Below are 25,836 nucleotides of genomic sequence, written 5' to 3'. Positions count from 1 at the left end.
ACATCCTGTACACGTTTTGCGCCCACTTGTGTGATTCCTAAGAATAGAAAGACACATTTGAAAGTTTGATTGACATCATCAATTTGCTTTCCCCATCATCAATTTGCCAGTTCACACAACCACCTACAGCTTTCGAGAGGGCCTTTCAAACAATTTCTAAGGCAGACTCTCTGACCCACTACTCACCCCTCCCACAAATGGCGAAACTAAAATCCCAATGAATAAGAACCTTGTCTGACGTCACAGGTCGCAGTGCTGGGATTAGGCCCAGGCGTCCTGGTGTCCAGGCTGCTGTTGTTGCTAAGAAACCACCCATCTAAGGTGGTCTCACCCTTCTGATAGTCTCATCCTCTTGCTTAAACACCTTCCATGGCTCTTTTGTGCCTGCAAGACAAATTCCAAATTCAACCCCCTCCATCTGGGGCTGCTGCCTTCAAGGTTGTGAGGGGGTCTAGTGGTCAAGTGCCTGAGTTCTGAAGCTGCATGGTCCTAGGCTCTCATCTCTGTTCTGCTACATCATTGGGCACCTATTGCTGTGTCCCAGTCTCATGCAAAATGTTGGGTAAATACATCACTTTCTACCTGGGAACCCCAGGCAAGCTCTTTTACAACTGTGACCCTCACTTTCCTTCTCTGTATTTAAGGATTGACAGACATGGTCTGAGTCCAGTGCTCTGCCCGGCACCTGGTGCCCACTGAGTCTCATTAATGGGAGCTGTTCTTTTTTATCAGGATTGTCAGTCCCCCATCTGGGTGCCCTCAGCATTCTGAATGACCCAAATCCTCACACGGCCTCACTGGGAGCTGCCTGGCTGGGTTTTTTAATAATCTACACAGCCACCGCCTCGGAGATGGGTATGTGGGTGGTCTTTGGAGTCCCGGGAAGTTACTGTCCCAGAGGAGCTCTTGGGTCCCTTCGAACAGAGGAGGAAGAGATCCAGGTGGGTCTTGGCCCAGGGGCCTCTGGGCAGGATCCGAGGAGGGGCTGGGGAACTTTGTCCAGCCAGCAAATCCCCCAGAATCCATGCCTCGGTGCCCTCCATCCCTGGTTCTGGCTTCTCTCTGCCACCAATTTGCTGTGGGATTTTGTGCAAAGAGCCTCTCCTCTCTGGGCATGTTTCCCCAGCTGTCATACAGGAAGCCTGGTTCCGTCCCCCTGGAGTCACGCGGGCACAGTGCGGGTAACGAAGGAATGAAAAACCCTGGGGAAGCTGTAAAGTACCCTATGCGTGTGCAGGCACAGCCACCTGCAGGTGCACGGGCGAGGGCGCCCGGCCTGGCTTCCCATCAGGGCTCCGCTCTGGTCCAGTGCCCCCTCCCTTCCCGGTCCGCTCTCCCTCCCTCTGTCCCTCCCCCCCTGCCATCAAGGAGCGCTGGCTCCCGGCATGCCGTGCGCTGCTGACAGCCTTATAAATAGTCGCCTTTGCGGGCGGGCGGCCGGCGAGGACGGGCAGGGCACGCACTGTCCCCGGTGCCCACCCGCACCCCTCCCTCAGGTCAGTGTGTGCCCGTGTGTGTGTGTGCCTGTGCACGTGTGTGGGGTGCCCCTGCGGGGAGTGGGGAAGCCGCGCGCACCTGGGGGGTGCGTGTTTGTGTGTGTCAGGGTATCCTCGGGGTTTGTGTGGCTGTGTGTTTGTATCCATGGTTGTGATCTGTATACATCTGCTTGCCTGTATTCCCCAGGCGCTGCTCTGGGTATTTGTGCCACACTGTGTGTGCCATTGTGGATGTGTGTGTGTGTGTATGTTGCTCTCCCTCCCAGCCTCCGCGACAGTCACCCCTTTGTCCTGCCGGCACTCTTGGGGCTCCAGGTCCCTGCCCTTGGCACGTCCCAGCTGGGGACTGGGGAGGGGGAGCTGTGGCTGGACTCCCTGCCCCGAGGACCTGGGCAGGGGCAGCCTAGGTGATGGGAGGAGCTATCCTGTCATGTCATTTTGAGTGCTGGGGGGACGGGAAGCCCCCTGGATGTTTGGCCCCCTGCCCCAGCCTCCTGAAAGGCAGGGGCCCTGTGGGAGCCCTGGGACAGCCCATGGGGCCTTTCCTGAGTGCTGCTCAGTTACCTACCTAGGACTCTCCAGCAGCAGCAGGACTGGGCCTGAGGGTACAAGCCCAGAGAGGGTACACCAGCTGCCCAAGGTCACACAGCTGAGTGATGGAGTTGGGATTTGAACCCTAGCCAGTTGCCAACCACTGGAAATGCTGCTCTTGGTCAGAAGCTGGGAGACCTGGGTCTTGCCCTGGCCTTGCCTTGTGATTGAGATGAAGTCGCTGTCCCATTGGGCTTCAGCTCCCCAGGCCCCTCAGCAGACCACCCAGTCATATTAGGAGTTGCTGTGGCCCTGATTTGGGGGCCATATAAGGCCTGGGTGCGGAGCCCGTAACCCAACTCTGTCCTGGACCCCTGGCTTCTGTGAGGACTCCTCACAACCCAAGTTATTTTGGACCAAGAAGTGGCAGGTGCCAGCAGGACAGAGGGGCTTAGGTTACCAGGAGGGGGCAGGGCAGGGTGGGGTCGGGAACACTCCTCAGGGTGTCGCTGCCGGCTGTCCCTGGCCTGGGGACCCTCTCCCTCCCCCACCAGCTGCAGAGGGGCACTGGCAGCTCCTACTCTTCCTGAAGCACACTCAGCAGGAAAGAGGTTATAACTCATACCCCATGAGCAGCGGGACGGTCAGCAAAGCTGCTAAAGGACCTAGTGGGTGCCAGGCCCAGGGCAGCAGAAAACGTAGCCCCAAGTGTGACCTCAGCCAGGCCCTGGAGCAAGTCTCTCCTCCTCTCCAAGCCTCACTTCCCCCCCAAGGTGACTGTGAGGATGGAGTGAGGCTCCCAGCGCTGTGCCCAGCCGGGGCCAGGCCCAGTGTGGTGGACACAGGCCTGCAGTATACAACAGAGAGGCCCAGTACAGTGTGGCGCGTGTGATGCTGGGCGACGGTCACCTGCCGGTGTGGGAGTGGAGAGCAGAGTCCAGGAAGGCTTCCTGAAGGAGGTGACACCTGAACTGAGTCCTAAACAGTAGCACCTTGGGGAAGGGCATCCAGGTGTTGGGTGCAACATTAGCCGGGCCCTGGAGTGGGACACGGTCGTGGTGGATGAGGGAGATCGAAGCAGTTCAAGCAGTGGCTGATAAGGCTGCAGAAGGTGCTGGGGGCCAGCTTGCTGGGCCCGGTCAGCTACGTTAGGGTTCATTTTGGCGACTGAGGGGGCCATACATGGAAGGGTTTTAAGCAGGTAAAGACGTGGTTTGATGCTTGTCAGAGAAAACCCTGCAGATTGCCTGGTGGGGTATGGAGGTGAGGAGGCCCACGGGAGGCTGGAGCAGTGGCCAGGTCCCCTGCTTGGAACAAGGCAGTGGCGGTGAGGACACAGACTGGAGGGAAGTTCAGGAGCGGAGGGCTGGGACTTGCGTGTGTGGGGTGGATGTGCGTGGGGAGAAGGGCGTTCGCTCTGACTGCAGCCTCTGGCTGGGTGATAGGGCACAATGCTGGGGACATGGGAGGGACTGTTTAGAGGCTCGGGGTCTGCGGGGTCTCTGGGCCTGTCCAGGGGCTGTAGATGTTTGGGGCCGGGAGAGGAGGCCTGGGCTGGCTGAGCAGGGATGGGGGTCCTGGGAACCTGACGCCAAAAGTGAGAGGGTGGAGTAGGGGCCCCGGGTGGGGACGTCCCCGGCGGGAGGAATGCTGGCCAAGGGTTGAGGGTCAAAGGTCAAGGCAAGAGCGTCTCTGATGGTTGCTGGCGGCCTTGGGGAGGGCTGGTGGGTGGGGAGTAAAGAAGTGGGGGCCAAAGATGTGTTGCAGTAACTCTGAAGACACTGATGGGAAGGGAAGGTGGAGGGAGACCCCTGGGGCTGTGGATGCAGAGCGGGGGGGGGTCCCAGGAGGCATTGGGCTTGATTTACACACTGAGGGGAAAGTGTGGGCAGGGGCCACATCAGGGGTGGAAGTTGGGCCTGTGCAAGGGTGAGAGCCTGGGGACCCCCTCAGCTGAGGACCGTACAGGCTGTGGCCACGTGAGCAGCCCCGCAAATTTCTCTCCCACCCTGGGCCTCTGTGTCCCTTTGAGCATCCTGGTCCAAACCTCATCCCAGATGAGGACACGTGCAGCTCCCCTCCCACCTGCCTTCCTCCGGGCCTTCCCCCCGGCCCTGGGGAGTGTTGTCAAGTTGTCGGGCAGATGCAGGACCCAGGGTCTGTTTTCCGGGAATTGCAAGGGGAGCAGCTCAGCGGTTGCTGGTGTGGCTGTTTGTGCCCCTCGGTTCTGCCCCCGCTGTCTGGCTCCAGAGGGAGGAGGCAGGGACAGGACAGTGGAGGCACCCAGAGGAAAGGGGACTTTGTCAAGTTCTCCCAGCCTCCTGGGCCTTCCCTGCCCCCAACGGCCCCTCCACCCCCAGAGGACGGTCAGGGCCTAGCCACACCATGTGTCGGGGCGGGAGCAGAGGCCGGAGAATCCCCCTCACCCGCCCCGCCTGTGCCCTTGTCTTGCAGAGTGCTGCCTCGGCTCCCCAGACCTCGGCAGGATGGAAGGTACGGAAGCTCCTCTCGTTTCCTGCTCACAGCCTGGGCCTCAGTGTGCCCATCTGTTTAGGGGGTGGGCTTTCGGAAGACATTCGGGGAGGGTTCGGACGTGGCTCTGGGGCTGCTAGAAGGGGCCTATCTGGGGGCCTCCAGCATCCTCCTTAGGCCTCTCGCGGGATATACCAGCTCCAGGATTACTTTTAGAAGGGGAGAGGCCTCCTTGAGGCTCCTAAGGGCCCCACAGCTCACCTCCTACACTGGTATTTATAGAGCTGAATCTCTGGCTCTTTCTGGAGAGGGAGGCGGCACTGGTGAGGGAAGGCCTGCCCTGTGGAGAGGCCCCAAGAGTGCAAATGCCAAGGCAAACAATGACACATTCCTGCCCCTCTCCCAGACCAGCAGGGGCGGGTCTTGAGGATGTCTTGGGCCCTCCTGGCTCCTACAGGCTGGGACCTGGAGGGAGACGTGGGCCAAGAGCCCGGCTGGCCCGCCTCCTGGCAGCACCACCCGTCCCTCCCTGGCGCTGGGCCTCAGCCTGGGCGGCTCTTAAAGGAACCCAGCTGTCCTGGCTGCTGCTGCGGCCTGAGGCCGGCGGTCATCCTTCCACCCCCGGGCCTCTGAACATCCGCTGCCACTGGGCTGTGGCCTCCCCCCACGGCCAGGCTTGTGCCCATCACACGGCAGCAGACGATGGGAACCCACAGAAGTCGTTCTTCGGCAGCTCCTCTAGACCTCCAGCCCCGTGGCTGGGAGGACCCTGGGGAACTGCCGAGCTCACCTCCCCACTGGGGCAGGGACTTCTTTCCTAAGTGCACACAGCGAGCTCCTACTTCCCTGAGAAGTGGGGAAGGCCTGGCAGCCTGGGAAGAGGCTCCGGCCCCAGTCCTAGCTCTGGCATCCCTGGGGCAGGCCCCTGCCTCTAGGCCTAGGTTCCCCTCTCTCTGGTGGGGCTACGGTCTTGCTGAGTTCTGAGATAGAGGTTGAAACGTAAGCTCCCTCCCTCTCCGGGCAAGGGTTCCACGTGCCCACCAGAGCCCTCTTCCCCGGCAACCGTCTCCAGGGCAACGTATGTTGTGGTTGCCAACTCCACACTGATACCGCCCAGGGAAGGCAGGCGGCAGGCTGGCCCAGGGCCTGGGAGGGGAAGGGTAGGGGACACGGCTGAGCAGGACCATGCGGGCCTGCTGCTCGGCACCAGACGCCCGCAGCGTGGAAGACGCTAACGCCCGAGGTGACCGGGCGTCTCGGTCCAGCTGCCCACAGGGAGGGGCCGCGAGGGTTGGCGTCCGAGCCCCTGAGGGGCACCCTCACAGCGTGTGCTGAGCCCGTAGCCTTCAGGCCTCTGCCTCTCTGCCTGGAACACCCTCTTCTCCCTGACCTGTCTCAGTCTCTGACTTTTCCTCGCCCCATTATCCCTCACTCTGGGCCGACTCATCTGCCTCTCTGACAGGACCATGAGCTGTGTGTGTGCAACTGCCTGGGGCCCAGCACAGGCCTGGGATCCCAGAGGTACCTCTGGTTCTCTGTCCAGTGACTCACTGAGCTCTGCTTCCCTTTTCTCTCCCACAGAGAAGCTGAAGAAAACCAAGATCATCTTTGTGGTGGGTGAGTCCAAGGCAGGCGGGTGAGGCAGCAGGCAGGGCGGGGCTGTGCAGGCCCTGGTGGGAGCCTGGGACTGGGGCTGCACCCTGGGCTCTGCCCCCGCTTCACTGGGTGACCCGGGCAGACCCTGTCCCTGCAGGGGTCCCATTTCTCGGGGCTTCTGAATGGGCGGGCGCTTGCAGGCGGGCCTGGCTCGGGGAAGGGCACCCAGTGTGAGAAGATTGTCCAGAAGTACGGCTACACCCACCTCTCCACCGGGGACCTCCTGCGGGCTGAGGTCAGCTCAGGCTCAGCCAGGGGCAAGATGCTGTCGGAAATCATGGAGAAGGGGCAGCTGGTGCCACTGGTGAGTGGGCCCCGGCAGGGTGAGGGTTGGGGGGTGATGGTGGCCCTGAGTGGACACCAGTCAGCAAAGCCCATGACACACTAGCATGGTGGACCATGACCTTCCCTGTTTCTGAACCCTCCTGAGGGTCCCCACTGCCCTTGGCAGAAAGCTCCTTCCGGAAGCTCCCAAGAGCCTCCAGGACCTGCCCTGCCAACCCTTCCAGACTCCCACCACCCTGGCCTTTCTGTCCCCTCACATTGGTCACACTCTTTCCTGCCTGGAATGTTCTTTCCTCCTCATCTTTCATAACTTGCTGACTCCTCAGACATAGGCTAAGACCCCCCCTCCCGCCAACTTTATACTCCAGTAGCCTCCCTTCTTTGCCCGTATAACCCATGTCATGCTTGGAAACTATAAATCAACTGTGTAATTGTCTGTCCCCTCAGCAGACTGTGAGTTTGCGGAGGGCAGGGAAGGTCTGCTTTGTTCACAGCTGTGTCCTCAGGGCCCAGACAGGAGGCTGGGAGGAGGGGCTCAGTCATATTATTGAGTGAATGAAGAAATGAATGAATGAATGAACAAATGAATGAATGATTCAATCAATCAATCAAGTCGTCACAGTTCACAGAAGACTTCCTGGAGAGGGAGGCTTGTTTGGGAAATGTGTGTTAGGGCAGAAGGCGTTTCAGGCTGTGGGGCCACGCGTGCAGAGGCCCGAGGAGGGGGTGGAGAATAGGGGCTCATGACTCCGCCTTCTTTTGCCACGCCTCCAGGACACAGTGTTGGACATGCTCCGAGACGCCATAGTGGCCAAGGTAGATACTTCCAAAGGCTTCCTGATCGACGGCTACCCCCGGGAGGTGCGGCAGGGAGAAGAGTTTGAACGGAGGGTAAGTGCACCCTCATGGAGCTGTGACATGGGATGGGCAGGCAAAGGCTGGGGAATTCACAAACCTGGCCGCAGGTTCCAGCTCAGCTGCTTGAAGCCTTGGGCCAGTCAGTCTGCCTCTCTGAACCTCGGTGTCCCCAACTGCAAAATAGGGACAGACAGTTCGCAGCTGCCTTGAGGGGCAGCGTGGGGATTAGAGAGAATGCATCCTTCAAAAGTGGGGCTTGGCACCCCATAAACACACTATCAGAGGGGCAGGGAACAGCATGGCTAGGACTGGAAGGGTCACGCTGGTGTGGGGAGAACAGAATCTGTGGGGCAGGGCAACCGGCAGTGATGTGGGTGGGGACCTTCAGGCCGGGCTGAGGCCTCGAATGCCATAGAGGGGCGTCTAGTCTCCTTCCAGGCGCCACGGGGAATCTGGCTAGAAAGAGTGAGCCTTGAGGATGAGGGCTCTGGGCTGCCTGGCATGGGTGTCCCCCAGGAAGACTTTCCACAGTGGGGGAGCACCTCACCCAAACACACACATGTGCAGGCACATGTGCCCACAGGCATACAAGCACACGTACATGTGCACACAGGTACAGACACACATGCACAAGGCCAGAGGCATATGCACACATGTACACAGGCATGTAATGTACACACACGCACACTCATGCAACGTGTGTGCACGGATGCAGTACATCCAGATACAGGGATGCACAGAGATGCACACATATGTGCACACACAGTTGCACACACATACACCAATACCTCTGATGTCACAGGCCATATGGGGGAAACAGATGAAACTGCAAGTGCCTAGGAGGAGGGAGAGGTCTGCTGACCTCTAAGGGTGGGTGCGGGCTCAGGGAGGGCTTCTCGGCAGCAGGAATGCCTGCGGGGAGGATCGGACATCTTAGGGGGCTGGGGCAGGACAGACCTCCATCCCCATTGCCTGTCTCTGTGAGGCTGGGCCATCTTTGGGCTTCCATAGCTTTGAGCCTCATCCAGAGGGAGGATATTATATTCCTTGACCTCGAAATGGCTGCAAGACCTCAAGAAAGTGTCTGTCCTGGTCTGGGCCTCAGTTTCCCTATCTATGCAATGGGGATTGGCTGGGTTTCCTTCAGACTAGGAGGCCATGGACCCTGAGGTCAGATGCCAGGCAGTCCTGAGGCATGTCCTGATGTACCAGATGCATGATGTCACCTCAGGCCCTCAGGGTCACATCTAGAAAATGTGGTTAATGAAAGTTAACCCATCCCTCCTGGGGCTGTTGTGAGTGCTACTGTGCGGGCTGGGCACCTGGTCTTCTTAGCTCTGGACACAAGGGGGCGCCTGGGCCTCACCAAAGGAGGACTGGTCGGCCTTCTGGCCCTTCCAAATCTTCCCCGCGGATGAAATGCTTATTGCAATGACAGTGACATTGTTCAGAAACCCCAGAGCTCAGCAGGCCCTCGCCCCTTCACTCAGCCCTCCTTATTCCTTTGTCAAGTTCATATCCAGCCTTGCAGGTATAAGACGCACCTACCTGCCCTCGGGGGCTCCAGGCCTGGCTGGGAGAGGGACCTTAAGTAAATAACCAGAGGCCCTCCTGAGACAAGTTCGAGGCAGAAGTAAAGGGGACTGGAAAAGCATGTCCCAGAGAGCTGGGATGGTGGGGGTGGGGGTGGGCATCTGCAAAGACTGTCCTAGAGGAATGAGATTTTAGCTCAAATCTGAAGGCGAGCACTTGGTATTGAGGGAAAGGGTTCTTGGCCAAGGTTCCCAGCATGAGCAAAGGTCTGGCAAGGGAGGAGGTGGATGAGAGCCCAGACCACTGACAGTCCGTGTGGCTGAAGCCAGGAGAGCAAAGGACTGAGAAGCACGAGATGAGGAGGGTGGGAAGGGTAGGTCAGGTAAGGAGTTAGGACTTTCTCCTGAGGGCACTGGGGAGCCATGGAAGAGGTTTGAGCAGGGGAGGGGCAGGGCAGATTGGTTTTAGGAAGGTCCCTCAGGCTGCCTTGCAGGAAGGGCTTGAGGGTCCGAGTGGGTCTCAGTGGGGACTCAGAAGTGGGACGATGGGGAGGAGATGGCCCCAGGGGGCAGGAATGAAGCCCCTGTAAATAGTGCCCCGCCCGCAGATCGGACATCCCACGCTGCTGCTGTACGTGGACGCAGGCCCCGAGACCATGACCAAGCGGCTCCTGAAGCGTGGAGAGACCAGCGGACGTGTGGACGACAATGAAGAGACCATCAAGAAGCGCCTGGAGACCTACTACAAGGCCACAGAGCCCGTGATCGCCTTCTACGAGAAACGCGGCATCATTCGCAAGGTGCGGGCCCGAGGGGGCCCTAGGAAACCTGGGTCTTTGCCTGGCTTGGCCTCAAATTGCTGTGACCTTGGGCCAGCTCTCCTGTCTGGGCCTTGGTTTCCCCACTGGTTGGATGAGGGCCTGCTGTCCGCTGTGGCTGGGCTCGGGGAGCCTGGCCTGGCTTCCGGGAGAGGTCAGCCCCCTGCCTCGGTGGGGCCCACCCAGCCTTCCCCGGCATCCTGCCCTCATGGCCCATCTCCCCACAGGTCAATGCCGAAGGCTCCGTGGACAGTGTCTTCTCCCAGGTCTGCACCCACCTGGACGCCCTCAAGTAGCAAAGCTGGAGCCCCTTCCCCAGCTCAGAGCCCGGCCCCACCCTCGTCCTGACTCAAGGCCTTCCCAGCCTGAGCTCAGCGCTTCCACCCTGCCCGGCCGGAGCACAGGCAGAGGAAGCCACTTTATCCTGTTTTCATGGACAGCCGAGCACTAAAGGAATTTCCAAGGACATTCAGTTTTACTCCTTTTTCTTTGATTCCATCAGGGATGATTCACATGGCGTGGCCGCCCCAGCCTTGAGTCCCCAGCCCCTGCCCTTCCCGTACCTCTTCGGGCCCCTCAGCCCACCTCAGCCGGCGCCCCTCTCCTAGCTCCGCTGGAAGATGCAGGGCCCTTCCTCACACATGGCGTGCTGGGCCTGGGCTGTGCCAGGCCTGGGGACACTGGGTGACTGAGGAGTGGTCCTGGCTCTCGGGGACTCGTGGTCAGGCAGAGCTGGGCCCTGGCCTGGGTTCCTCTGCATCCTTGTCGTGTGGCCTTGGTCCTGAGCCCCTTAGCTCTCCGAGTGTGTTCTCTGTCCCGAACCCCTGCTGGGGACTGGGCTGGAGCAGGCAGCGTGGTCATGGGCTGTGGGAGGGCTTCCTGGGCAGTGGGGGCAGCACACATCAGCCGGCCGAGTGGGCAGCGAATTGGCCTCCTTGGTGCAAGAAGCTCTGAGGGTCCGGAAAGGGCATCGGGATTGAATGCGGGGTCATGGTCAGGGGTGCCTCCCTGATGAGGCGAGACCTGAAGGATATCCCACCATGTGGTCCTGGACAGGTCACAACCTGCCCTTCCTGAGCCCATTTCCAAATCTGAATTAGGATCAGTGCCCCCTCCCCCAACCCTCCCCCAAGGTTAGGATGAGAACACACTGAGCAAGGGGTGTGGGTGGTCAGTTACCGTGGCCTGTGGGACCGGAGACCAGAGCAGCCTCAGGGAGGTGCAGGGCTGGGGTGCTCTGGGGCTGCCCCGGAATCCCCTGGGGAGAAGCATCTTCCCTTTTCTGTTCTCTTTCACTCTTTGACCTCATCACGGAGAGAGTCTCCATTGGTGCTCACGTGTCCCTAACACATGTCCCAAGCCCAGCTGGCTCCCTTTAAAGCCAAGAGAGCCTTCAGCAGGGCACCCCCAGCTGGAACGAAATCCTGTGCGGGGCTGATGGTGCCCCTGTGTGTCCCCTTCTACCTACAGCAAGTGCGGCTGGTTTTCCATTTACAGTAGTTATTTAAACTTTCCTTTAAAATAAACGTATTTAAGTTATAAAAGATGAGTCTATTGAAAGAAGAACACGAAATCAATAACTGATAGCACAGGGGAGATAGGTTCTAGAAGGCAGGCATCATGCGGCCCTGGGTGGGGTGTGGGCCGAAGGTCTCTGCAGCTGGTCTTTCTGTGCCCCGTGCCACCTTGGGCGCGCCGGGAAGCCCCAACTCACTCTGTGACCGCCCACCTCGGGGTCTCCAAGTCGCATCTGTCAAACTGGGCTAAAACACGCACACACGCATGCACACGCACACACGTGCACACACACACACGTGCACACACACGTCCTTTGTCGAGGTTGTCATGATCAGCCCAAGGATGAGTGGAAAAACATGCCCCCAAGATGAAAAAAAGCTAAGAGAAATCCACCTGACAAAATTGTCTTCAATATCTTCATTTTTTAAAATTACAGCTTCATTAATTCAGGTGTGTTTTCAGTTTATGAAAACCTAAGCTGACCCAAACTATTCACCATGGAATCACTTTATTCACTAAAGAAAAAAAACAAACCCTTGAAAACTTGAAAAAAGCACAAAATTTTTAACAGCTCCAGTAACTACCACCACCCCATCCTTGCCACCGCGAGCCTCCCTTTGAGGGTTTCCCTAGTTCACGTTTCTGGAGCAACGGCTATGCTGGCAAAAGATGGGGTCGCGAGCCCCCAGCCTGCTGTGCTGTGGCTCCCAGAATGAGGGCAGCCGTATTCACAAAATTCCATCCCACCTACTCAGCCCAGACCAGCTCTGGGCAGCTCAGTGCACAGAGCTCAGAGGGGCCCCTGGTAGCGGGAGTTTCCTTGAACTGGAACTCTGGAGTGGGGCCTTGAGGGTACAGAGGAGTTTGCTTCACCATGAGACAGAGGGCATGGAAGGGCGGAGGGAACAGCTCTGCGGAGCCTCAGAGGTGGAGAGGACCAGTTGTGGGGAGGGCTGAGGCCTTAGAGGGACAGGAGTGCAGGCTAGAGGCAGGGCAGTAGCAAGAGCCAAGCCTGGTGGGTGGTGGGCAGCGGGGCTCTCAGGGCCTTGAATGCTGACTCAAGTATCAAGTCTTTCCCTTAAGAGCAATGGGAAGCTCAGAAAGAGCTTTGTTTTTTAATGAAAAATTTCAAACAAAGTGAAAATTGGAGGAAATAATATAATGAACACCCATATACCTATCACCAAGATTTAGTAATTGGGAACATTTTTCCATACTTCATTGTTTTACTTTCGCCAAGCTATTTTAAAGTAAATTACAGATAAGAGAAAATTTCACCACTGAAGTCTGACTTCAGCATGACTCTCCAATAAATAAGGACACTTTCCTATATAACCACAACTCAGAGGTCCAAGAACACTAAGTTAACAGTAACATTGTGATAGGTAATAATCAGACCACATGCAATTTTCCCCAATTGTCCCCAAAATGTATCTTTGGTCAAACCGGGATTCTATCCAGGACCACATGCTGCATTTGGTTGTGATGTCCACTAAACCTCTGTTAACCTAGAATGCCCTTCCTACTCTTTGACATTGGCCTGTGACGGGATCAGCTGTCCTGCAGAAAATTGTTCCTTCCAGATTTGTCTGTTGCTTCTTCGTGGTGGTGTTTAACTAGCTCCCCCGTCCCCTGAATTTATTGTAAACTGGAAGTTAGTTGTAGAGGCTTCGTAGATGCAAGTGAAGCCTTTGGGGCAGGAATACCTAATAGGTGAGGCTCAGGAAGGGTTTTTAAAACAGGCAGGATCATCAGATCTGCAGCGCTTCCAGCTTTAACCTGCACACGCATCTCCCTGGGGTCTTATTAAAAAGCTGATTCTGATTCAGCAAGTCTGGTTTGGGAGGGAGGCCCCAGCTGCTGGTCCGAGGCCCACACTTTGAGGAGCTCAGAGAGAAGCTGCTCTGTGGAGGCGAGAGCCCAGGGAGGGCGTGGGAGGAGGGGGCATCTCTAGGGTCAGCGTGTGCTCAGCCCCTAGTGGTGAGCTGAGAGGGCGGCATGGCATTGGATCTGAGACAGCAGAAGCTGTCACACTCTTGAGGTCTCTGGGGACACTCCAGGTTTGTCCCAGGATGTTGGAACATTCTAACCATTCAGAGGACTGATACAGTGCCTCTGTAACTTCAGGGTCTCGGACAGGGTGGGATCCCAGGTAGGGAGGTGTCCTCAGATGCCTCCCGTTTACTGAGCCCCTAAGTCTTGGCCTCGGGGCTCCTGAGGGCCTGGCCGGAGGCGCTGAAGTGGGAGAGGAAGGAAGCGGAAGCGGGGAGCAGAGGAGGCCAAGGCTGTCGCCTCCCAGCCGCGAGAGGGGCCTCGAGTAAACAGGAAGGCCTGGCGGCTCCACAGTGGGGGGGCTTTGGAGGGGGGTGCAGAGCCCTACTGGACATGCGCAGCAGGCGAGCACAGGGCTTCCTCTCTGGCAAGCAGACCCAGAGAGGTTGTGTGGCTTGCCCCGGGTCACACAGCGAGGCAGGGGCACAGGACTAGACCCTCGCCTGCCTCTCCTGCTTCTGCCCCCATCCTGGGGTTCTGGTGCAGGGTCTCCTGCTTCTGTTGCCCACTGTGGTTCATGGGGTGCTGGACAGTTTCTCCCCTTCTTGGGCCTCAGTTTCCCTTCCTATGAACTCAGAGTCCCTACAACTCAGAGGTTCTAGAATCCTGGCCCAGTGGAATCCTTCTGCCTCCAAGGTCATCTTCACGGGTTCTCTAGACCTTGGGCATCGTCGGGTTTTGTCAAGAAGGTCAACATCACCCAGGAGGCGGCAGGTACCAGGACCTTTCCTCGGGGAAAGAGAGGGAGACTTTGAGGGATTTCCCTCTTCTAGAATAGAGTCTGGCAGGACCACTGACCCTGGTCACCTCCCTGTACCCTTGGGGAGTCATTTGCCCTCTTCAGAGACCCTGTCCCTGGGCTCAGAATGCCCCCAACACCCACACCCTGGAGACTCAGAATCACAACCTATGAGACCCCAGGCTGTGTAGCCCAGTGGTTAAGTTCATTCATTCATTGCATGAGCACTTACTGAATGCCTGTCGTGGGCCAGGCACTATGCTAAGCGATGGGGATTCAGCAGCAAACAAAGCAAGGCCCTTGCCCTCATGGAACTTCTGTTGTAAAGAGGGAGACAGACAGAATAAACAATATATAGTATGTCAGATGGGGACATGCACCCGAGGTCCAATTGCTGGCTTGGGGAGAGGGCTATTTACAATGCGGTGGGAAGCCCTCACTGCCCATGCGACATTTGATCTGCAACTTAAAGGATGAGGAGCAAGACCTGTGGTTATCTAGGGGGACAGTGTTTCAGGGAGCGGGAACAGCAAGTGCAAAGGCCCTGAGGTGGGCATGTGCTTGGTACGTTCAAGGAACAGCAAGGAGGCCAGCTGCAGTGGATTGAGCGAGTTGGGGAAGAGCAGAGGTCCAAGAGGGGACAGGGGTGGGGAACCTCCAGGGCCATTTAAGGGGCTCTGCCTTTTACACTGAGTGACATGGTTGCCTGCAGAGGGCACTGAGCAGAGGAGGGATGGAACTTGACTTGGTTTTAACGGATTCCCTTTACGGTGTACAGAATGGGCTGGGAGCAAAGGTGGAAGCAAGAAAGCCCACTGAGGCAGTGACTGCTATATTCCCAGAGGTGCTGGTGGTGACCAGAGCGGCAGTTGTAGGGTGGTGGGAACCCCACAAACAATGGGAATTTGGGGGGAGGAGACAACAAGATTTACTTATAGGTTGGATGAGGGGCATAACAGAAAGAGTCAAGGTCACCCTTAAGTCTTGAGCAACGAGAGGAGGGAGCTGTCATGGTCTGAGATGGGGAGACTGAGGCAGGAACAGTTGGCAGAGGACGAACAGAGCCCAGTTTTGGATGTGTGAAGTCTGAGTTGCTTATTAAGGGCCTGGAGCCTGGGGGAGAGTTCTGGCTAGAGACACAAAGCTGGGAGCCACCAGTATATGGATGGTATTTAAAGCTATTTGTCTGGGCTTCCCTGGTGGCGCAGTGGTTAAGAATCCGCTTGCCTATGCAGGGGACACAGGTTCGAGCCCTGGTCCGGGAAGATCCCACATGCTGCGGAGCAACAAACCCATGCGCCACAACTACTGAGCCTGCGCTCTAGAGCCTGCGAGCCACAACTACTGAGTCTGCATGCCACAGCTACTGAAGACTGCACGCCTAGAGCCTGTTCTCTGCAACAAGAGAAGCCACCGCAATAAGAAGCCCGTGCACCGCAATGAAGAGTAGCCCCGGCTCGCCGCAACTAGAGAAAGCCTGCGCGCAGCAAGACCCAACACAGACAAAAATAAATAAATAAATAAATTTATTTAAAACAAACAAATAAATAAACAAAACTATTTGTCTGGATAAGGGCACCCAGAACAGTCCTTCTCAAACTTTAATGTGCACGTGAATGCCCTAAGGATACTGATGAAAGGCAGGTTCTGACTCAGCAGGTCTGGGGCAGGGCCTGAGAGAAGCTCCCAGGAGATACTAAGACTCCTGGCTGTCCAGTGGTTAAGACTCTGCACTTCCACTGCAGGGGGCGCGGGTTCGATCCCTGGCCAGGGAACTAAGATCCCGCATGCCACATGGCGTGGCCAAAAAAAGAAAAAAAAAAAAAAAAAGACTACACTTTGAGTAGCGATCATCTAGGGCATTATATTCTGTGGCCAAGACCCATGGGTGGGCAATGAAATCAATAGGGTGGCTAGTGATCAATATTTGAAAGAGAATGGAACAGGGTGGATGTACCTCATAAGGGTATATATACCTATACATAGGTTCACAAAATGTTTGTTTTAATTATTTGAGCCTGAATCCCAGGGTTTGTGCTGGGACATGATGTCATGGTCACAAAGATTTGAGAAAACCTGACTTGGAAGTGAGGGTAAACAGAGAAGGGAAGAGACCCAGGGTCCAAGCATGGGAGGATGGGGAGGAACCAGTGAAGAGACAGATAAGGCGACCAGGGAGGTGGGAGGAAAACCAGGACGGAATGTTCTGGAAGCCAAGGGAGGAAAGACAGGCCCAGATTTGAATTATCCTCTGCTTCTCCTCAGCCCTGTTGTCCTGCACACCTGAGCCTCAGGTTCCTCTATTGTAAAATGGGGACATGACGGTCTCAGCCCGTTATAGTGGCTGTGAGGTGGCACTTGGCACAGGGCAAGTGTGTGAGTGGTGCAGTGATTCTGATTGTTCTCCTGGGCTTTGAGCTCCCGCAGGCCAGCAGGCTGGCCTCCCACTGCGCAGAGGAAGAAACTGAGACCCAGAATATATTAAAGTCTTGCCTGAAGCCACAAGGGCAGAGCCTGGATACCCTGACTCCCAGGCCAGTGCCCTCTTTCCCCTGTACCCACTTTTTCCCTTGCCCATGTGGGTCTGGCCCTGCTCTTTTTTGACAGCCCCTGGCTCCAGGCCGGTGCTGGAGACGGACTGCCGCCTGGTGGGGGGATCCCTGGGGGCCGCCTAAAATTCCTCCAGTGGCCAGTGGCCAGGGTACACGTGCTCCATCCCTTCCTGCAGCCCTGGCCTTCCCGGCCAGCCAGGGGGAGGAAAGAGTGGAGTTTGTGTACCTGCCCACGGTGGGGCCCAGGCACAGACGTCTGGCTATTGGCCACATCTCTTTGGCGTGTGGATAGGCAGGCGGCACCCGAAAATGTCTGTATCAGTCAGAGCCCCAGCAGGAAACAGATGGCACGCTCCAGTGGGATAATTTGAGAAGAGTTTAATGAAGGGTCTGTTGACACAGGTGTGGGCAGGGTGGAGGGGAACCACAGGGGACCGTGCAGAGCCCGGGGCTGGCAGCGGCCGTGGGCCATGACCACCCTTGGCCTGAAGGGCTTTGTGGAGAGGGCCAGGTCAGGGCTGTGGCCTTCAGTGCAGGGAGGCCACCAATTTGCAGTGACCCTTCAGGGAAGGCACCAGAGGAACAAATCCTCCTCCTCCTTCCCCTCTCTGAACTGTGCAGGGCTGAGAGGAGGTAGATGTGTCCACTGGGACGGAGCATGCATCCGGGGGGCAAACAGGAGACCGCTAACTCAAGGTCTGTCCCCACCCGTGAGACAGTGTGACCGTGCAGCTTCCTGGGGACAGGCAGCCCAGTCCCGGACTGGCATCTTCCACTGGGGAACAGGAGCGAGGCTTACCTCTCTGTGCCTCAGTTTCCCTATGCCTCCATGGCCCCAGCCCCTGCCTTACCTTCCAGGGCACTTGATGATTTCAAGGGCCAAAGAGTCCTGGCTCTGTGCTGGGGACACAGTGGTGCAGAGGCATCAAAAGCCCCTGCCCTCGAGGGGCTTCTAGTCGAGTGGAGAGACCTACATAGCACGACACACAAGCGGGGGTGGGGGAGGCCCGCGGTGCTGTGGGAGCTTCGGGGTGACCGCCTCTCCACCCCAGGGGGTCCCAATCTCTTCCTTCCTCCACCAGGTCTCTGGGGTCAGGGCTCCAGGCCCTCCTGTGCTGCCTATAGATTTTTCTTTCCCTGGAAGTTTGCTGCAAGTTCTTCCTGTGTCCACCTGCAGCCTCTCCTGCTTTCAAGAGAAACCCGGTGGATCTTGTTTACAACGTGGGAGGGGTTGGATTGTGCAGCATGAAGGTGGGAGGGAGGGAGGTTTGAGAAGGGCCTCCTATGGGGTCCATGTTACGGCCTCAGATGCCCCGACGCCCATTCTGGACCACAATCCCCCTCACCCGGTGACATCTGTCCTCTCCAGATTCAGCTCAGACGGGAGCAGCAGGGAAGGAGCTGAGCTTGGAGCCAGGCAGTCCTGGGGTCTCCAGCTGGGGGTCTCCCAAACCTCAGGAGGCCTTGGGCTCCTCCTCTGTCAATGGTGTGACTTAGGGGTGGCTGTGAGGATTCAGAGCTGATAAGGTGAACGCCTAGGGCGGGGCAGAAGGAGAGTTCAGCCCCAGGGAACTGGATTAACTAACTGTCCCTGGGGCACAGACGCTGGTAGAGGGGCCTGGGAAACCTCACCCAACCTTCCCCCACTGAAGCCACCCTTTGCCTTGTGGCGCCCACCTCCCCATCTCCGTGGCTGCAGGAAAAGACGGAGGAGCTGCCACTCTCGGGCTGACGCTTTGGGGTGGCCCCGTCCTCCCTGTCACGGCCTTCCTGGCCTGCTGGCCCGAGATGGGTCTCCTGTGAGCCCACACTCAGGTCTGGCCGGGAATTGGCCACGCAGCCAGCCGCAGGGCTGGGCAAGCGAACCTTCCCCCCCGCCACCCCAACTCCGTTCCCCACCCAAGGAGCCACACCCGCCCTTCACCCGGGGGTCAGCTCCTGCAGACACACACACACTCCGGCTCTGCCCTCTGCTCCCTTCAGAGACAGCCAGCGCTCCCACCTTCTCCTCCTTCCCTGGGCTTCAATTTCTCCATCTGTGACCAGGACAGTATAAAGAGAAAAAGCCCTGGCTCCATCCCCGCTGTGGGTCCCGCCAGCACACGCCACGATTTGTCTTCTCAAAGCCTGCTCTGCCGGCACCCTCTGCTCCAGAACCCTTCATGACTCCCCATGGCCTTCAGGAGAAAGGCCTGGCATTCAAGGTCCCCCTCCCAGAGCAGGGCCAGAGTCTGCGCCTCCAGGCTTCCCGTCACCACCACACCCCTGCTTGTCCCATGGTGGTCAGGCCACTTCTTGCCTCTATGCCTTTGCTCAGGCTGGTCCCCAGCCCAACATGCCCTCCTCACCCCTTTTTCTCTCCCCACCCCCAACTTGCCCAGACCTCCACAGGCCAGGCCTAAATGCCACCTCCTCCAGGCAGCTCAAGCTTCCTCCTCTGAGCTTCCTTGGGCCTGACCCTAAAGTGCTACTCGTGACCAGCACCATGGTAAGCATGTAGTTGGCTCTTACTGTTTGCAAAACGAACAAGGGACAGTTCTGGGATTGTCTCCCAGGCTCAGGGAGCACTGAGCTCAGGTGAGCGCTTCCTGAGTGCCAGGCCCAGGGCTCTGTGCTGCAGTGCCCCGACCCATGGAAACCTCACAACAGCCTGGTGAGGAAGGCATCATCATGCCCACTTTACAAATAGGATGACTGAGGGTGGAGGGCACTGGCTCGAGATCTCACAGCTCAGAGCAAGCACGGCAGGGTCCTGAACGTCAGAAACGCCATTAAAGGGACTTCCCTGGTGGCACGGTGTTTAAGAATCCGCCTGCCAAATGCAGGGGACACGGGTTCAAGCCCTGGTCCGGGAAGATCCCATATGCTGTGGAGCAACTAAGCCCGTGCACCACAACTACTGAGCCTGCGCTCTAGAGCCCGTGAGCCACGACTACTGAGCCTGTGTGCCACAACTACTGAAGCTGCGCTCCTAGAGCCCGTGCTCCACAACAGGAGAAGCCACCGCAATGAGAAGCCCACGCACCACAATAAAGACCCAACACAGACAAAAAAAAAAAGCCATTAAAGTGTGTCCCACCCCTCCCCATACACACATGCTTTCATTTAGGGCTGTCATTTGTCCCTGAAGGATTTTCCAACCATGGAGGGGACAGACAGAAAGTGGCCCTCTGCCTGCCCCCTGTCCTCTCTGGGCCCTGAGACCTCAGCCCCAGCTGCCATGCTGTGCCACTTTTGGAGTGTTCCTCCCTTATCCTGGGCCTCAGGTTCCCTGCCAGCCGGGTGTCACACTTATGTAAGCCACCTTTGGTGCCTGATGAGACCTGTTCAAATTCCAGCTCCACCATCTTCTTGGGTCAATAATCTCATCTCAGCAGGCCTCTGTCTGCTCATCTGCAAAATGGGAACAGTGAGTACATGGAGCCGAGTTCCACATGAAGCACCTTGGCCAGGCCTGGCCCCTGAAAGTTCCCCTTGGTGGGCTGTTGGGGTGATTCTTTTCATCTGCCCCCTGGGGGCTGCCAGATGCACCCCACCAGCCAGCGCTGGAGAGGGTGGGATGGGAGGGTGGGGTGTGTGGGGAGACGAGCCTGGAGCCTGGGTCCTCCCACCCCACTGCCTCCCACACGCCCCAGGGCCCCCCACCCAGCGACAAAGCCCGTGGCACTTCCTCTCCCCGCCTGGCAGGCCGCCTGGCCCGGCCCCTTGTCTAAGGAAGCGCATTTCCTGCCTCCCCGAGCCAGGCTAGATGAGCCGGGAGCTCCGCACTGCTGACGCTCAGACCCCAGCCTCCATCCGCATCCACAGGCCGTGACTGCCGCTGCCGTCCACAGGAGCCCCGCAGCCCCTTCCCGCTCAGCCCTTGGTCAACGACCTCCGGCCTGGCCCCGCGCCCCCGTGCCCACTTCTCCTGACCCCTCGGCCGCCACCTCAGAAGGCTGGAGAAGGGACGCCGTCGCTCCAGCTGCCTGCTCCCCTTGGGTCCCCGCGAGAGCCCACGCCGGCCCCGGCGCCCGCCTGCAGCCCTGCCCCTGGACACCGGCTAAGGCCCAGCGCACAGATCCCCGGGTGGACAGCATGGACCGCGGCACGTTCCCCCAGGCCGTCGCCCTGCTGCTGGCTGTCTGCAGCCTCGGTCCCACAAGTAGGTGTCCAGGGACCCAGGGTGGGGAGACTCGGCCCCCAGGGCACAGACCAGGCCCCAAGTGTTCCGGGCCTCCTCCGTGTGTCCCGAGCTCACGTCCAGTGGAGCTGTCCTGGGATGTTTGGACAGCCCAAGACAGATGCCACGGGGTGACCAACCATCCCGGTTTGGCAGGACGAAGATCTTTCAGCCCTAAAAGTCTCAGGCAAACAGGGATGAGTTATTTACCTTAACTCTGGCTACTCTGGCTTCTGCCCTCCCAGCTACGTCCAGTTTCTCCCCAAGAAGCCCAGGTCCCAGAGTGCTGTGCAGCCCCTGGAGACTCTCCTGCCCTCTCTGGGCCTTAAGTTTCTCATCTGAGGAACGTGTGGGATGGGAGGGTGTGCGGCCTCACAGTCAGATCGTGGGCTCTGGGTTCAAATCTCATGTCATTATTTCCTCGCAGTGTGATCTCGGCCTCTGAGCCGAGTGGGGATGGTAGGAGAACTCCCCTCGGGGCTGTTGGGAAAGTCGGTGGTGAGGCAATGCTTATAGAGAGAGGCAGGCTGGTTGTTTCTGTGTTGTTGTTGTTTTAGGATTAGTTTTAAATTCCTCTACCCTCACCTACCCCGGGATCTGTGAATGGCTCCCGTAACCCTTCGGACGCGGCGCTCTCTCTGCTTCTACCCAATTCTCTACTCCTCAAAAAGAGTACAAGATGCGGGCACGGGCCCAGACTAGGTGTCCTGCGGAGGCTCCTCAGCCTGGGGGCTTCTCCAGGTGGTCTTGGCCTCTGCTGTCTTCTGAAATGAGCAGATGAGGGGCAGTGAGGAGCCAGGGACTCCCAGCCCCTCGTCCCACTCACTGTGGGCCTCACTGTGCCCTGCCCCTCATCTGCCTAGAGCCCCAGGACAGCCCTGTGGACACCCCTTCACCTCTGGCACATCCAGGACCTCCTTAAAGGATCGGGGGTGGGGGGTGAGCATGGGAACAGCAGCCACCCCCTCCCCACCCTACCCTAACCCGCAGCATTTGCAAGTCCCTAACCCTTGATCTCTAAAGCTCTTACCACTGCCTCACTGATAGACAGGAATGAGTCTCAGACATTAAGTGACCCAGCAGGGATTTGCCCCAGGCCTGGGCCTCCCTTGAGCGCTTGCTCCTGACCACGGGTGATACGGCGACCCCTCTTGATACAGCTCCTAGTCACCCTGCAAGACTGCGCCCTTTATTGCCCCATTTTACAGGAGGGGAAGTAGAGGCTGTGACCTGCTAAGTTCACACAGCTCAGACAGAAGCCCTACCTGAGCTCCACGATAGGCCCCCAGGCCACCCTGCCTTTCTCCCACCTCCCCCCACATTCTAGCTTGATAACACTCTCTTCCTCTAGGTCATCAAAGAAAGATCCTCGAAGCTCTTTAGGGCCTGGTTTTATAGGATCGAAGGCACTGGTGTGCTGGCGAATAATGAACAGCCGAGTGGGGGGTGGGGTGGGGTAACGTTTGTCAATATCCATGGTGTAAATGTTCCCACAGGGCTGATTTCAAGCTATCAACTCAGCAGACTCAGAGTTGGGGCGGGTGCACAGTAATAAACCTTTATCTACTATTTCCACCACACAGATATTACAGACGTAGATAACCTCAAGAGCACAGATAATACAAAAGGGAATAAAATAATTAGGGAGTAATGAGTTTTGATATTTATTAACTTTTAAATATATATAATTTATTTAATTGTAAGCTTATAAAATTTAATTTTTAATAATGGCTGTGTTTAAGAGCCAACTGGAAAAACTCCTGAAAATGTATCAATCTGCTTCTGTGAGCAGGTACTAGCACCCAGTGATCATAGGGCTCAAGGGCATGCCAAAGCATCCAGCCCAGCTCATCTTCAGTCTGGGAAACTGAGGCCCATGGAGGGCAGATGAGGACCAGGGCCAGGTTGTGGAAGCCAGATCTCCACGCCAGGGGAGGGGGTGGGAGTGCTAGTGACCGAGGCATCCTCATTCAAGCTGGGGGGGGGGGTCAAAATGGGATGAAAACATGTCCCAAACGAGTCCAGCCTTCTGGGAACACAGCTTGGCAGAATCTTTCAAAACCATAACTCGTGTAACAGACTTACCTTCAGAAGTCAACCCCGTGGAGTTACTTGACCAACTCTGTAAAGATGTGTGGTCCGTAGGTACCTGTAACAAAAACCGCACAACTGGAAACCACCCAGTGTCTGCCAGCCTGGGCCCTATGAAGTGGTTGACTATGCAGTGGAACCCTAGACAGCCGTTACCAAGAAAAAACTAGCTACAGATCTACATTGCTGTGGACGTATGTCTGGGACACATTGTCCGGTGTCCAAACATCAATGACTCCATTTCTGTAAGAATAAAATAGTAATAACACACAATATGCACAAAGAAAATCCCCATGTCACTCTTCTTTAGCACTGGGTTCCTCTAGAGGATTTTCATTTTCTAAGACACACATTTTTGTCATGTTGGAATTTTTTTTTTAATTGAAGTATAGTTGATTTACATGAATTTTTTTAAGAACAAATATGTAGAGATTTTTAAAAAGCGATTTAGCCATATATTCGCTTTAGTCCACTCCTCAAAGGAAACAGAAAAGAGGGGAAAAAATGACCTCCCCGACTCCTTTATTAGTATGGGTACTGTGAGCATGCTGGTGGATTGCTTACTAGTTTTTGTCTAGCTTTTTAAGGTAATTTTAATGCAGGTGGATCAAATTTGGAAATCTTGTGTACCCTTCTTATGTCCCAGAAGTTTTCTGTGTTGTCACGTGGACTCCATAACCATCCCATTGTGGTTCTAGAATAGTCTCTGCCTCAAACGTGCCATCTCATCGTTTGCCTAATGAATTCTTTATTGTTGAATACTTAGGTGGTTTCCCCTTTGGGGCCAGTTATAAATATCACTTCCATGCACGTTTTTGGTACATGCATCTTTTCCTGTATTTTGGAGTATTTCACTTGGATAGAGTCCCAGAAGTGGAGGTGCAGGGGATCGTGGCCCATGTTGGGTGGCTGGGATCAAAGAGTGTCTCCTAAGTGTGGATGAGCGTTCGCTGGAGGATGGGGTAGAGGTGAGACTTGGAGTCCCCTGTACTGCTGGCCACATGTGTGAGGGTCTGGGACTCCCTGGAGAGGGGGCAGGACATGTCCTGCTAGGGATGCAGGACACAGAACACAAATATCCATCTCTTAGAGCCTGCATTGGGGCAGCTTCCCATTTGTCCGGAGGAAAGGGAGCCGTGTGAACCAGGAGACAGTGGGTCCCTGGGGACGGTGGGGGCATGACCATTAAGGTTCTCACTTCAGCCAGACAGACGGTGACACTAAGACCCAGAGGGAGAGAAAGAACTGATGTCTCTCTCATGCGCACAGATGGGTCATTGATGGGCCCTCTGAGGACAGGCCTGGTCTATTTATTTGCTTGAGGACCTGACGAGGGATCTGGGCAAGAGGGAGGGACCACCTCTTCTGTGTCCCCAGTGCATCAGGCAGCCCTTTGTCTCTATACCCAGGTTACAGACGAAGAAATCAAGCCTCGGGACAAGTGACAGGTCCAGGCTTCTTTTCTTCAACCCAGGTTCTTTTCTCTGCCTCTTTGGTGGCCTGGGTGGGTGTGGAAGGCTTGGAGCGCTGATTGCCCTGGCTCCGGAGCAACCTCCCCCTTCTAGCTCCAGCTTTGGGGCCTCAGCCCTGGAGGCTGAACACGACCCTCAGCCCTGGGGGCTGAACACGACCCTCAGCCCTGGAGGCTGAACACGACCCTCAGCCCTGGAGGCTGAACACGACCCTCAGCCCTGGAGGCTGAACACGACCCTCATCCAAGGCTGAGCTGACCTCAATACCTGTGACGGGGTGGGGGTGAATGCCAGACACTGCTCTAGGCTTGTTTTGTGTACCATCAGACTTAACCTTCACAACAGCCCAATGAAACTGACACTCCTGTTACCCCCATTTTAAAGCTGAGAAGACTGGGGCACTGACAGGTGGAGGAATTTGCCCGAGTAACACAGCTCAGAAATGAGCAGCTGGGGCTCGGGCCCTGGACCTAACCATACACCGCAGTGCCTTAGGGAAGACGTTGAGGCTCTCTCTGTTGCCAGCTCCTCTCACCCCACGCATTAGGTTTCTTTCCTACACCTGCAGTGGCCCTCCCACCTAGAGCACAACTGGATGGGTTCTTTTGTTTTTTAAGATTTTTTTCATGTGGACCTTTTTTAAAGTCTTTATTGAATTTGTTACAATATTGCTTCTGTTTTACGTTTTGGTTTTTTGGCCACGAGGCATGTGGGATCTTAGCTCCCCGACCAGGGATCGAATGCGCACCACCTGCATTGGAAGGCGAAGTCTTAACCGCTGGACCACCAGGGAAGTCCCTGGATGGGTTCTGATGAGAAGATTTTCACAACAGGGTTTTAAAGGATGAATAGGAATTGAAGAGAAGTGGTCAAATAAAGGAAGACTATTAGTCTGGGAAAGGGCATGGCAAGGGCAAGGAGCAAGGTGTGTTTGAAGGAAAAGTTCACTTCTCCCCACTGCTGGACATAAATAACCGTGATGGCGGTTGCCAGCTCCTCACACATCAGGACCCTGCTTGGCCCTGTGCATGTGTCAATTTACCAATATTCTCACCAATTCGTTGAGGAAGGTATTTTGATTATCACCATCCTCATTTTACAGATAATAGCACTGAGGCATGGAAAGGAAGCTGGCAGGTAGCAGAATCAGGATCTGAACCTTCAGCATCTATCAGATCCCTGCACTTATTTAACTCCACTCCAGGTTATGGAGTATGGCCTTAGCCTGCAGACATCGGGCAGCCGGAGACAGACTATGGAAAAGAGTGTTGAGGTCTCACTGGTGGCCAGGCCCAGGGGCAGTGGTTGGGCTGGACACAGGGAAATCTCTGAGGCCACGACTGATCCCTGAAAGGAGCAAAGGGTGGCTGGGTAGCTGAAGAAGAGGAAAAGCAGAAAATATCCTTGTCAAAGAGGATTGGCCCTGCTTTCATGAAATAATCACAGCTACTGTGTCCAGAACACTTACTGGGTACCAGGCTCTGTACATGGGTTACCTCATGCAGCTGTTACATAGCCTGCAAAGTGGGTGCTGGGCGCTAAGGCTGGATTGTCTGGGTTCCAATAGGGGCCCTGCCACTTAACAGCTGCGTGCCCTCAGGC

The 25,836-nt window shown here is 56.6% G+C and overlaps 2 protein-coding genes and 1 long non-coding RNA gene across 5 annotated transcripts in view; all 3 read left to right on the top strand.

The window, feature by feature from the left end:
* The first annotated feature begins 1,385 nt into the window (after positions 1-1,385).
* Positions 1,386-10,116, top strand: AK1 (adenylate kinase 1). Of its 3 annotated transcripts, none has more exons than XM_082402722.1 (7): positions 1,386-1,496; positions 4,482-4,520; positions 6,081-6,116; positions 6,296-6,459; positions 7,215-7,331; positions 9,439-9,630; positions 9,876-10,116. In XM_082402722.1, exons 2-7 carry the CDS (start codon positions 4,514-4,516, stop codon positions 9,942-9,944), a joined length of 585 nt encoding a protein of 194 aa, XP_082258848.1. In that variant the 5' UTR covers positions 1,386-1,496; positions 4,482-4,513; the 3' UTR covers positions 9,945-10,116. The 3 variants fall into 3 exon arrangements, with proteins under 3 accessions (XP_082258848.1, XP_082258849.1, XP_082258847.1); XM_082402723.1 differs by lacking the exon at positions 1,386-1,496 and adding an exon at positions 2,920-2,986; XM_082402721.1 differs by lacking the exons at positions 1,386-1,496; positions 4,482-4,520 and adding an exon at positions 5,646-5,742.
* A 10,115-nt stretch (positions 10,117-20,231) lies between these two features.
* The window catches only part of ENG (endoglin), a 29,732-nt gene continuing 24,127 nt past the window's right edge, over positions 20,232-25,836 (top strand). The window contains exon 1 of the mRNA XM_082402627.1: positions 20,232-20,653. Within this exon, the coding sequence (XP_082258753.1) occupies positions 20,587-20,653 (67 nt within the window). The 5' untranslated portion in view covers positions 20,232-20,586. The remainder of the gene's footprint in view (positions 20,654-25,836) is intronic.
* Positions 20,669-25,124, top strand: LOC309633630. Its single transcript, XR_014247655.1, has 2 exons — positions 20,669-24,355; positions 24,460-25,124. It is a non-coding gene; the product is annotated as an uncharacterized lncRNA (long non-coding RNA).

Source organism: Balaenoptera borealis, assembly GCF_965194805.1.
Source record: "Balaenoptera borealis genome assembly, chromosome: 8".
In the NCBI taxonomy this organism is placed as follows: Eukaryota; Metazoa; Chordata; class Mammalia; order Artiodactyla; family Balaenopteridae; genus Balaenoptera; species Balaenoptera borealis.
The sequence above is the reverse complement of the archived record's forward strand: the minus strand, read 5'-3'. Positions and strand labels throughout refer to the sequence as shown.

Excerpts from the sequence above, each read along its gene's own strand:
- AK1 (XM_082402721.1), top strand. The coding sequence starts at position 5,685 with ATGCGGGCCTGCTGCTCGGCACCAGACGCCCGCAGCGTGGAAGACGCT. Across the intron at positions 5,743-6,080 it reads GGAAGACGCTAACGCCCGAG|AGAAGCTGAAGAAAACCAAG; the intron begins GTGACCGGGCGT and ends TCTCTCCCACAG. Across the intron at positions 7,332-9,438 it reads GAGAAGAGTTTGAACGGAGG|ATCGGACATCCCACGCTGCT; the intron begins GTAAGTGCACCC and ends CCCCGCCCGCAG.